Below are 12,439 nucleotides of genomic sequence, written 5' to 3' on the forward strand. Positions count from 1 at the left end.
AAGGCTCCGAAAGAACTGTAAACTCTTCAGGTGCAGCATCCGGCAGCTCCAGCATCATGACTCGAGTGTATGTGGACAATACTGTGTACTTTTTCTGCATTGTATGGCTATGTTTGCTACTCCTGAGAAGTTCTATTCGTTATTCACCGATCGATTCATATCTAATGATCGTTTAGTACGTGAATATCATGATGCACTCAGGAAAAAAATACCTAATAGTGTCCCCGAGGGGAAGTTATTTAGTGGCCGCGGTTATAATTGTACGTCGTGGAATCAAAAATGTAAGTAATTTATAAGAAAAATATGTAATTCATGGGGACATTATTTTGGGGAACATATACATGTAATTAATCACTGAAATTCTGTGTTTTTTATTTCCCCGGTATGATAGCTGCTGTGACGCACCCACAGCATTCACAGTCACTCCCACAGACACTCCCACCCCACCACTCGGAGTCGTGCTACTCTGACCGGTGCAGTGGTGGGGTTGGAGTGACTGTGGGTGGGGGGTGTCATAGTAGGTCCCATACTACTGCTTCCTATCGAGGAATTCTATTCCAAATTGAATGATAAGAGTGTCTCTACTGAGGATTACGACCATGCGCAAACAGTTTGGAACGTTTTTCGCATCACATTTTTAGGTGAATATTCCGACCTCTATCTAGCAACAGACGTGGTACTTTTGGCAGATATCTTCCAAAGTGTCACACAGACTTGTTCTTCGGTATACAAACTTGATCCTCTGCATTATTACACCGCACCAGGATTAGCATTTGATGCTATGTTGAAATATACTGGTGTAAACCTTGAACTCCTCATTGACATTGATATGCACTTGTTTATTGAGAAAGGGATTCGAGGTGGGGTGGCTCAATGTTCCAATCGGTACGCTTATGCCAACAATAAGTACCCGCATGAGGAATTCGACCCCAACAAAGAGACTTCTTACCTGAAGTACTTTGACGTGAACAATTTGTACGGAGCAGCCATGTCGTAGTACTTTNTCGACCCCAACAAAGAGACTTCTTACCTGAAGTACTTTGACGTGAACAATTTGTACGGAGCAGCCATGTCGCAGTACTTTCCATATGGCTCATTCCAGTGGGTTGATCCATTAATCGTTGATGTGCACACAATTCCAGATGATTCGAGCAAAGGTTATATCCTTGAGGTTGACTTGGAGTATCCCAAAGAGCTCGTTGAGACTCACGAGGATTTACCACTTTGCCCGGAACATTTTGTTCCCCAAACAAGAAAATCTCAAAATTGATGACGACATTACTTCCAAAAACAAATTATATGATTCATTACAATAATCTCAAGCAATGTTTGAATTTGCGGCTAAAATTGACGAAAATTCACCGAGTACTGGAATTTGACCAAGCACCATGGCTGAAAACGTACATTGACCTCAATACAGAATTGAGAAAGCAATCGAGCAATGAGTTTGAAAAAAATTTCTTCAAATTGATGAACAATTCAGTTTTCGGGAAAACTATTGAGAATGTCAGAAAACAAAAAGAGGTGAAGTTGGTGACGAAATGGGAAGGAAGGTGCCAAAGTCCTCATTGCCCAGCCCAAATTGGACAGTTGTATTATTTTTAATGAGGATTTGGCAATCATCCAGTTAAATCGAAATAAAATGTTCTTCAATAAACCCATTTACGTTGATTTCTCAATTCTGGATCTATCCAAAATACTCATCTATGATTTTCATTATGATTATATTAAACGAGAATTTGGGGACAGTGCTAAGCTCATGTACACAGATACAGACAGTCTTTTGTATGAGTTCAAAATACTTGATATTTATGAATGTATGAAACGTGATATTGCTCGATTTGATATATCTGATTATTCAAAAGATAATATCTATGGAATGCCACGTGTGAATAAGAAACTATTAGGACTTATCGAAGATGAGTGTAATGGTAAGGTAATGAGTGAATTTGTTGGTTTAAGAACAAAATTGTACACGTTTAAAATTCATGGTGATGAGAGAGCGAAGAAGAATGTGAAAGGAGTGAAAGGTACAGCATTGAAAAAGATTACGTTTGATGACTATAAAGACTGTTTGATATATCACCAAAGTCTAACTAAATCACAGTATTTGATTAAAAGTCAGAATCATGATGTATATACTATACAGCAGAAAAAAATAGCTCTTAGTTGGAATGTTGATAAGAGAATACACTGTACAAACTCAACTGACACTGTACCATATGGGTATTGTAAATAAAATATGTCGTTTTTCAAAGAATGATCTTCTTTATTATTCATGCATTTATTACAATGCATTCTTATTTATGCAACTATTAGGTGAATGATCAAAACCCAATCATTTTTTATTCCTCCCAATTGCTTGCTTGTCAGTGAATATAAACCATCGATCATGAATCTGGTCTCATGTATAACCGATTCTTTCAGTGTTGTCAGTTCCTCGTTCAGACGTTGAATGGTCTCAGAATGACTGCTCAAACGTTCTTGTACTTCCTCTTCACTAACACCCTTTCGGTTCATAGCCTCCAGGAAATTTGCTTGGAATGATTGAATCATCGTTTCAATCCCATCAAGTCTACCACCTAGTGACATTATATATGAGACGAAGCTCCTCCTTCAACATACTGCGCAATATCTTCAAAGATGTAGCATCATTCTCTTCTTCAGGATCCGCCAAATTACATAATCTCCGATGATCCATATCATATAGTCCATCAGGCGTGACCTTGAATCCTTCACCTGGAGGACCTCGGCTGCCGATAGCTCTCACAACACCAGTGCCCAACTGGCGTCCGAACACGTCGACACTCATGATTCAACTGATGGGATGTTTTGGCCACAGCTCAATAAATAATGTCACCTTCAGGTAATTCCTCGATTATTGACATAATTTCATTTGTATGACTCAGTAGTCGAAGTCTATCCACTAGCTCATTAGGATCGTCCCAGTACACATAGTCCATTTTCCTATGTTTCACTGAAGCAATCATATAATGAGGAAGAGCCGTTCCTGTTTTCTTGGATTTGATGAGATCTACAATGACGGTACGATATTTTGTGATATTGCTTGTTCGGAGAGCTTCATTTGGTTGTTATGTCCAGAGAAGGATTTTAGCGTCGAATGGATATGTTTTAATTGTCACATTAAAATCAAAGCTAAAATTATTGAATTTTATAATTATCGGACGACGCAAAGTTTTATACTCTTACCTTTTTTTAAAATATAAGGGAAAAAGGGCTTGATTTAAGGATAGGGCTTCAGTTGAGACGAATTTCTAATCAAGACATTTGGAGTTGTAGTGGGAATCAAATTTGAATTTAAATATATTTTGTTTAACTACTCGGTTTACAAAAACATGAGCGTGATTTTACAGAAATCTAGGTAGCTAAAATTCCTATCCCTGGAATGATCTGAAGGATTCAAATTTGGGTTTACAAATTAGTCGCGCTAAAGGCTATTATGGATACTTTCACGGAAACACTTTCTTCTACTCGTTGATATTTTAATGAATTTTTGGGAGTTGAATTTGAAGATTTTAAGAGTTTGGTTCAGACTGTCCACAACGCGTTACAATAAACGAATTCCTTATTTGCAAGAAAAGTCACCACTCTCGGTTAAAGAAATTTTATTCCCGGATAATTTCAATTGTTCGTAACTTACTATTAATTCAGTACTATTCCGTGTAGTCGAAGGAAGGATTAAAAAACCGAACCGATTAAATGAATTATTTCCACCAGAATTGTTACTGCTCCGTCGCTGCTTCAAGACTGTTTAATTTTGGTTTTTCTGATATTTTTATATGAATTTTGGGGTCACTTGTCACATGGGCTCAAACGAGTCCATTTTTAATTGGTGGAAAATGTTGTATGACTTTTCCCACTCTTTTGATTTTTATGGGGAAGTAGTTCATTCGGTNGGTTTGCAATCGTTCCTTCGCGTGCCAATCTTAGTATTGGGTAATTGGGGCATGCTGAGTGTGCCATTTCATCACTTTTGAACTCGATTCCAATGCCTTTGGAATTTTTAATTGAGTTCAAGTGATGAAATGTACTCAATTTAGCTTACAATTGTAGGGTTGGTTCTCAATTACATGAAGTTATAATGTAACTTATAATTATGATCCTATATAAAATTTATTCTAGTCTTAAATTTCTAGTATAAAATTTTTGGACATTACAGCCCCCGCTCATAATTGTTTCCGATTGCATTTTGGAAGCAATTTTGAGAAGTTGGAGTTTTAAATTTTATTTCTAGTATGGATAGTTATTTTGTCTTTATAATCGTGCACCGAGCGGTGGCCGTGAGCGGCTGGGTGCTGACGATGACATTCTTGGGAGTTCGGATTACATTGTATTTCCGATTCACCTGTCAGTTTTCTTCGCTCACTCGGTGACTTGTGAAGTGTTTCGGTTTAATTTTGTTTGTGTGCCAGGGATTTTATTCGTTACGGTAAGTGTTTGGGATATTTTCCTGTCTATTTTCTATTTTATTTTTGACACATGTGCAGTGGTTTATTTTCTTGAGTTCGCTGCATTTGTATGCAAACATTCGGGTTTTTTTTTCTTTTTCTTTTTTGCTATTTTTATTTTATTATATTTTATTATACTTATTTTATTTATTTATGTAGTTTTGTATTTTCTGGTAAATTTTGAATCTAAAGTTCTTATGGTGGGTTGTGAGGGGGGTTGGTGAGAGGCTTGTGCCTGTGCGAATGTCGCACAAAGAGGAACGGCCGATTGAAACCCTCCACGCTCTTATGCATAGGAGGTGTATTCTTCTCCACTCCTCTTTGTGCGACATTCGCACCAGGAGGAGTGGAGTATAAGTTCGGCATGTTCTTCACGTTTACGCGCCGGGGGGGGGGGGGGGTAGCGATATTTCTTGTTTACTTATGTCTATGGATTATTTTTGTTATTACTTGTTTGCTCATTTATATAGATGTAAATAATTAAACATAATTATGAAAAAAATATATATATATATATATATATATATATATATACATTTTTTTTTGACTGTGCGCGCATATGCATTGATTTTTCTCTTGTGTTCTATTAGCAGTAGTAATTTTAATGTATTTTATTTTATTTATATTATTATTTTTTATTTTTTATTTTTATTTTAGATGGCTCCAGGTGCTGTTCGGGAGGTTTTGGAGGTTGACGGTGAGAGGGAGGTGGAGGAGGTCCCCGACCTTCCTGTGGGTGCAGGGATTCGTCCCTTCGCTATTGTTTCCGGGGAGGTCGAGCTGGAGGGGGATCTCCTCCAGAGCTTTTTGTGGTGGGAGGAAAGGAGGGTAGAGGTGAGGGAGCTGTTAGAAGGGGATCGGTTGCAGACACTGCTGGCGGTGGCGTCTGAGGTTTGTGGGGGAGAGATCCCAGTGGGTGGGTTCTTGGAGGTGCTCCTAGACTTTCTCGCCTTCTTGGGGCCTTCTTATCAACTGACCACGGTAAGTGGTATGTATATATATATNATGACTTTTCCAATTTCCTCTATGGCCTTGTCCAATTTCTGGTTATTTATCAAGATGGGGTTTAGTATCTCGTGTTTCGCGTCTTCTATGGCATGGAGGATGTTGTGCGTCGTTTCTAGNGGTGAATTTGAGAGTGAATTTCTGTGGTTCCCGGTAGCTTAGTCGGTAAGAGTGCCCGGCGCGTATCTGGGAGACCCGGGTTCGATTCCCGGCTGGGTGAAGCGGAAATTTTTTCTCTCTAAATTCTAATTCTCTTAGAATTTTTTATATATATATGTATATATATATTTTTTTTTCTTTTTTTTTCTTTTTAGGCACGGAGGCTATCGAGACAGCTCCTTATTTTCAAGGGCTTCTTGGCGACGGTGGTGAGGAGGTGGTGAGGAGGGAGCCCCTAGGGTTTCTGAAGGAATTTTCCTCGCGGATTTTCGGGGTTACTCTGGCAGTTGGCCAGGATATTTTGTTTGGCTGATGTTGGACTNGAGGATGTTGTGCGTCGTTTCTAGATACTTTCTGGCGGCATGTTGTATTTTTCTAGCTGTTTCGTCGAGGCTTGTNCTCGCGGATTTTCGGGGTTACTCTGGCAGTTGGCCAGGATATTTTGTTTGGCTGATGTTGGACTTGTACTTATACAATAAAATTTGTTTATTGACACGTGTCTGACCTTTTTATTTTTAGATGTGGTTGATAACTACGGTGGATGGAGTGTCTTGTTTGGGGATTGTGATGGCGTGTTTTAGTTTGGTGATCCCTTCCTTTTTCGGCGCTANTTTCAGCTTGGATGATGTGAGTTGAATTTCCGACTAGGTGGGTGATTTGTTGTTGGTCTTGATAGAGTCGATCAATTTCTTTGGTAATGTGTTCTTGGTCATTGTAGTCCGTGGTGCCGAAGAGGAATCTCGATATGGTGCCCACGAATCCTAGTAAAGGGGATCTGCTATAACGTCTTTTGGGGTTCTGTTTTGGACTTTTCCAGATTCTTTCCAGATGTTTCTGTATTGTTTGGAGTGTCGTCTTGTACTCTTCCATGATGGGTATGCCTAGTACTCTATCGCAGTTTTGCTTTCCTTGGTGTTTATAGCATTCAGTTTGATGTTTTTCTATGGTTTGTATCCCGGGTAGTGGTTGTCCTAGGAAGTTGTGCATGTCCACCGTGAGTATCAGTCGCCATTTTCTGTTGATTGTTCTTATTTGGTCGATTTCNACTCTTCGTTGGAATTTTCTTTGCTTCTTCTTGGACTTCTGGCAGAGGGAAAAGCATGACAGAATGCTCATGATGGACAGCCCTTGCCTGTATGCGCAGATGCTGGCTGCGACCATGGATAGGAAGATGATGGCGGTGATGATGCCATTTGTTGCGGTGAGGATTCTATGGTGGTATTCCTCTTGATGGTGGAGTCCGATTTCTTCCGCCTCGTCTAAGGTGTGTTGGAGTCATTCGTCGAATTCCCTGTTTTCATCTGATGTGGGTAAGATATGTTGTTTTATTTGGCTCAATGGGTGTATGGGTTTCGGTTTTTCATTTAGTATTGGTGCCATTGCTGAAATGTTTATTGTTTTAGGTAACTCCAGTATCATGGGGAGTTGAGTCTTGATTAGTCCTGCANCGGCCTGAATTACCCAAACGGTGGTCCATATGATGAGGATAGCTCTCATGGTATTGTGTTCTGTAAGTTGGAGAATTTTTGTTTGGGTTTGTTGTGCTTAATTTGGGTTTTTTTTTTAANTCTATGGTGGTATTCCTCTTGATGGTGGAGTCCGATTTCTTCCGCCTCGTCTAAGGTGTGTTGGAGTCATTCGTCGAATTCCCTGTTTTCATCTGATGTGGGTAAGATATGTTGTTTTATTTGGCTCAATGGGTGTATGGGTTTCGGTTTTTCATTTAGTATTGGTGCCATTGCTGAAATNTGTCCTGGGGTATATTCGAATTGGACGTCGATTTTCCGGGTGAGTTCGGCGAGCTGTTTCAGGAGTGTTTGATTGACGACGGGCTTGGACTTAGCATTTAGCCAGCCATTTGTTTTCCATTTCTTTATGTGTTCAGTCATGCAGCTGATGAGGTATTTGGAATCGGTGATGATTCGTATTCTCGAAATGTCATANGGTGGAGTCCGATTTCTTCCGCCTCGTCTAAGGTGTGTTGGAGTGATTCGTCGAATTCCCTGTTTTCATCTGATGTGGGTAAGATATGTTGTTTTATTTGGCTCAATGGGTGTATGGGTTTCGGTTTTTCATTTAGTATTGGTGCCATTGCTGAAATGTTTATTGTTTTAGGTAACTCCAGTATCATGGGGAGTTGANAGTGTTTGATTGACGACGGGCTTGGACTTAGCATTTAGCCAGCCATTTGTTTTCCATTTCTTTATGTGTTCAGTCATGCAGCTGATGAGGTATTTGGAATCGGTGATGATTCGTATTCTCGAAATGTCATAGCGAATACATATTTGGCATGCTTCGATGGCGGCCGCTGTTTCGGCGGTGATGGTGGTGACCCGTGTACCTTGGCATTTTGTAGGTATTGAGGGGGTGGTTGTCCGCGAACCACACTCCAATTCCTACNGCGAACCACACTCCGATTCCTGCTTTGGCATCGGTTGAGCCGTTAAAGGAGCAGGAGCCATCGACGTAAACTAGTGTGCGTCCTGACCCGTCTGTACTCATGTCCCTGGAATGGTTTCATTTTCAATCGTATACGCTCAGATACGGGCAAGGGTCCCAAAACATAAAAGTGCTCATAACTCGCGAAATATTGACTTTATCGCAAAATAAAGACTAGGACTTTTGATGTTTGTAATTGAACGGGCCATCTATTCCCGAGGTCAAATTTCAATTAGGGTGGCCTATGCCGTGAAGGGTGGATCACTAAATTTAATTATATTGACTCATTCTGCGCAGGGTTTCAGTTTGTTTGGGTGTTTCATGACGTAGTGTCCGTCTTCGCTTTCTAAGTACACGTTTCCTTTTTCGGTTATGTCGACAATCGCGTAGGGTCCGGTGTAGGCCTGATCCAATTTTCCGATCTTGGGCTCCTTCTCGACGTAGACGAATTGCCCTATTTTGAGGTCTATTGGTCTAGCGTTTCGGTCGTAAAGGCCCTTGGAATGTAGTTTGGCCTTTTCTAGGTGGTCGAAGGTGAGTTGGTGAATTTTCTGCAATTTGTTAATTAGGTCTACCATGTAATCGTTGTAGGTATGTATATGGCTCATCTTCGTCAGTAACGTTGGAGGGGAGAACTGCCCTTTTTCCATACAGGACTTCAAATGGTGTGAAATTTGTTGAGCTATGCACCGTAGTGTTGTATGATAGCATGGCGAAGGGGAGTAGCTCGTCCCAGTCGGTGAATTCGTCGATAAAGGACTTCACATATTCGGCTAGTACGTGATGACTTCTCTCAAGGGCTCCATTTGACTGAGGTTTATATCCAGATGTCGTTATATGGTGGAATCTCAGGACCTTTCCCAGTTGATTGAACAATTTGCTGAGGAAGCTGGTCCNGGCTCCATTTGACTGAGGTCTATATCCAGATGTCGTTATATGGTGGAATCTCAGGACCTTTCCCAGTTGATTGAACAATTTGCTGAGGAAGCTGGTCCCTTTATCTGAGAGGATTATCTTGGGGCATCCGTACAGGGCTACATACTTGGTTGCTAGTGCATGAGCGATAGTGTGCGCCCTGATATCCTTAAGGGGTACAGCGGTGCAGTGCTTGGAGAAGTTATCTTGTATCGTTAGGATACGGCAGTGACCCATACGTGTAGCTGGAAGGGGNCATCCGTACAGGGCTACATACTTGGTTGCTAGTGCATGAGCGATAGTGTGCGCCCTAATATTCTTAACGGGTACAGCGGTGCAGTGCTTGCAGAAGTTATCTTGTATCGTCAGGATATGGCAGTGACCCATACGTGTAGCTGGGAGGGCGCCTACGGTGTCGATGGAGATTCTCNGTGTCGATAGAGATTCTCTCGAAGCATTCGCTGGGTGTTTCGGTGATGAGCATGGGCTGTCGGAATTTCACCCTTCGAATTTTCTCTAGTTGACAGGTTCGGCAGAGTTTGATAAATCTCTCTATTTCCTGTTTCATCCCGGGCCAGTAGAACCTTTCTCTTCCTCGGTTGAAGGTTTTCACGATCCCTTTGTGTCCTCCGGGGAGAGTTGCATGGTATTCCTTAATGATTTCTGGTCTTAGGGCTACTGGACGCATCCGGATTCCACCGTGGCATAGAGTTACAGTAGCTGGATGGAGTTGAAATTCTTTCTCCAGGAAGTATCGTATTCTGATATTGTCGTCTATTTCGTCGCCCTGAGATGCCATTTTTATTTCAGTGATTTTGTATTTTTCCATGGCGGTTTTGAGATTTTTCAGGCAGAGTTTTAGTATCCGGTTGTTGACTTTTTCGAAGTGCCATTGCTTCGCAATGAGGGTAAATGTTCGGAATTTTCCGCACTTCGTGACGATGACTTGACCTAGTTTTGGATTGAGCTTACGTATTTCCTCCAGGTCTATCAGATTGAGGTCTCTTAAAAGTTTGGTGTTTTGCTTTTTCATCTCTCCATCTGGTGCGAGGAAATGAGCAATGTTTCCCCTGGTGAATGTTAGTCCATCTCGGGTTTCTTTGATGTTGCTCGCAGGCTGATAGTCACTTTGCGGTATTGTGATCTTGTCGTCCATAGTTTCCTCATTTGATTTGTTCTGAGATATTTCTCCTTGGGTCTGTATGAAACCGTGCTCTTTGCTCGTGGGAAGGTCAGGCGGGAGGAATTTGAGGTATGGATTCAAAGACACCCCTGATGGCTGCGCTGGTGGCGGTTGTGCAATTTCATTTGCTTGGGGAATTTCCGCTTCTTGGGAGTGCGTTGCTTGATGGATTTCTTCGGTGCGTGGGAACAGTTCTCTTGGGGTTAGGTATATTGAAGAATTTTTCTTTTCCGGAGAAGATCCGGCCATAGGTGACTGTATAGCCCTTGGTGTCGGCAGTAAGGATTCTCGTGTGACCTTTGGCTGCGATATCACAGAATGTCTGGATTGAGGTATTTCTTCCTTCTCCGTTTTTTCGGGATTTTGGTCGGTGGAGTTCGTCAATTCTGAGATTTCGTCAGTTGAGTTGATCAGGGGTTTGGACTGTTTTTGCAACTCAGCCATCTTCTTCTCAAATTCTTGACAGGATTCATTCAATTTCTCTGTGAATTCTGGACCCAGACTGGTTCTTCTCATTTTGTACAGTGGTAACAGCTGGTCTAGCAGTGGCTCGAGGGGTTCCTGGAATATTTCCTCGTCTCTTTCCGAGATTTTCTCCATATATTCGTAGAATTTTTCCAGGTTTCGTTCCATTCGTTCCATGTCCAATGGTGGACGTGGTGTGGGATTTGATTCTTCATCCTTTTCCTCTATTCGAGTTTCCGCTTCAATGATAGAAGGCATTTCCTCGTCGGTGGAGTTTTGATCTGTGATGAATGTATCATCCTCCAATTTTTCGTCCGTTGGGATTCCTTCAAGGGAAATTTCCAGTTGATCTTGTTTTCCTTGGTCTTCCATTTCGACAGGTATTATCGAAGGTTCATCCTGTAGTGGTGGCTCCTCCGATTGAGTAGGTGTGGGAGTTGATTCTGGCATCTCCACGATTGGAAGGGTGGATGGAGTGGGGGTCGTTTCTTCCACTGTTTCTGGTTTGTTTCCAATTGTGGTGCCCCGGGTAGATGATGTGGGGTTTTTGCTGATTTTGGGTGTCGTTTTATAATCACGATTCAACCTGTAGGAGATCGGCTGCCGGGTGCCACTATTTGTTTCTGTTGCTCTTCTAGCCCGAAGCCTGTCGGCAATTGAGCTTCCCGCCGCTGGGATGGGGATAATTTGTGGGTCACTATTTATTCTAACCTTTCGGTTAGGATTTGTGACTGTCCCCGGTGTTTTCACACTAGACTTTGGTACTGGTAGAGCAGGCATGCAGGTTGCGAACATGACGATTTCTTCATGTTCGTCCTGAAGAGGATTTTCTGCAAAGGCGTCTGCTAGCTGATTTCTCTTCTGTTTCTTGATTTCTACCTCAAACGTGAAATCATTCAAGTAGGTTTTCACTTAACTTGCCTCGTAGTAGGGTTGCTGGAATCTCTGAGCCAATTCAGGGCTGGGCTGTTGGTAATAATGGTGAACGGTACTCCATAGATGTAGGGTTTGAACTGGTTTAAGGCGTAGACAGCTGCTAGACAGTCCAATTCAACTGAAGTATATCTTGTTTCAGCATCTCGAAGTGCTCTCGATGCGTACAGGATCGGGTGTTCATCTCCTTCATTATCTTTTCGGCTGAGAATGGCTCCAATGCCCTTTTGAGTACTGGAAACATGAACGATAAATGGTTCATTCACGTCAGGATGAAACAGTGGAGAGTCCTCGGTGATGGCTTCCNATCTCGAAGTGCTCTCGATGCGTACAGGATCGGGTGTTCATCTCCTTCATTATCTTTTCGGCTGAGAATGGCTCCAATGCCCTTTTGAGTACTGGAAACATGAACGATAAATGGTTCATTCACGTCAGGATGAAACAGTAGAGAGTCCTCGGTGATGGCTTCCTTGAAGGCTTTGAATGATTGTTCTTGTTCTTTGCTCCATTTAAATCTTACATTTTTCTTGAGGAGATTATTTAGAGGCTGTGCAATTTCGGCGTAGTCCTTCACAAATCGTCGATAATAATTGCTGAAGCCTAAGAATCTTCTTATTCCCTGTTGGCTTGTGGGAAGGGGCATCTCTGTTAATGCCTTTATCTTTGCTGGATCCGGATGAATAACTTGGTCATCGATTATGTGTCCCAGATAGGCTACCTCCTTCATGAAAAATTTGCATTTGTCAGGCTGGAGGGTAAGTCCGTTTTTCCGCAGGCAGTTGAAGAATTTCCTAAGACGGGTGACGTGTTCACCCAGTGTTCTGGAGTAAACAACTACATCATCTAGGTAGACGTAGAGTTCTGTCCCTTT

At 41.8% G+C, this 12,439-nt stretch overlaps 1 protein-coding gene across 1 annotated transcript in view; it reads left to right on the forward strand.

The window, feature by feature from the left end:
- The first annotated feature begins 2,808 nt into the window (after positions 1-2,808).
- LOC107037460 (WD repeat, SAM and U-box domain-containing protein 1) overlaps positions 2,809-12,439 on the forward strand; it is a 500,298-nt gene continuing 490,667 nt past the window's right edge. The window contains exon 1 of the mRNA XM_015256025.1: positions 2,809-2,866. Within this exon, the coding sequence (XP_015111511.1) occupies positions 2,811-2,866 (56 nt within the window). The 5' untranslated portion in view covers positions 2,809-2,810. The remainder of the gene's footprint in view (positions 2,867-12,439) is intronic.

The sequence above is a fragment of the Diachasma alloeum genome, unplaced genomic scaffold (genome assembly GCF_001412515.2).
Source record: "Diachasma alloeum isolate Michigan unplaced genomic scaffold, Dall2.0 Dall_scaffold_00242, whole genome shotgun sequence".
In the NCBI taxonomy this organism is placed as follows: Eukaryota; Metazoa; Arthropoda; class Insecta; order Hymenoptera; family Braconidae; genus Diachasma; species Diachasma alloeum.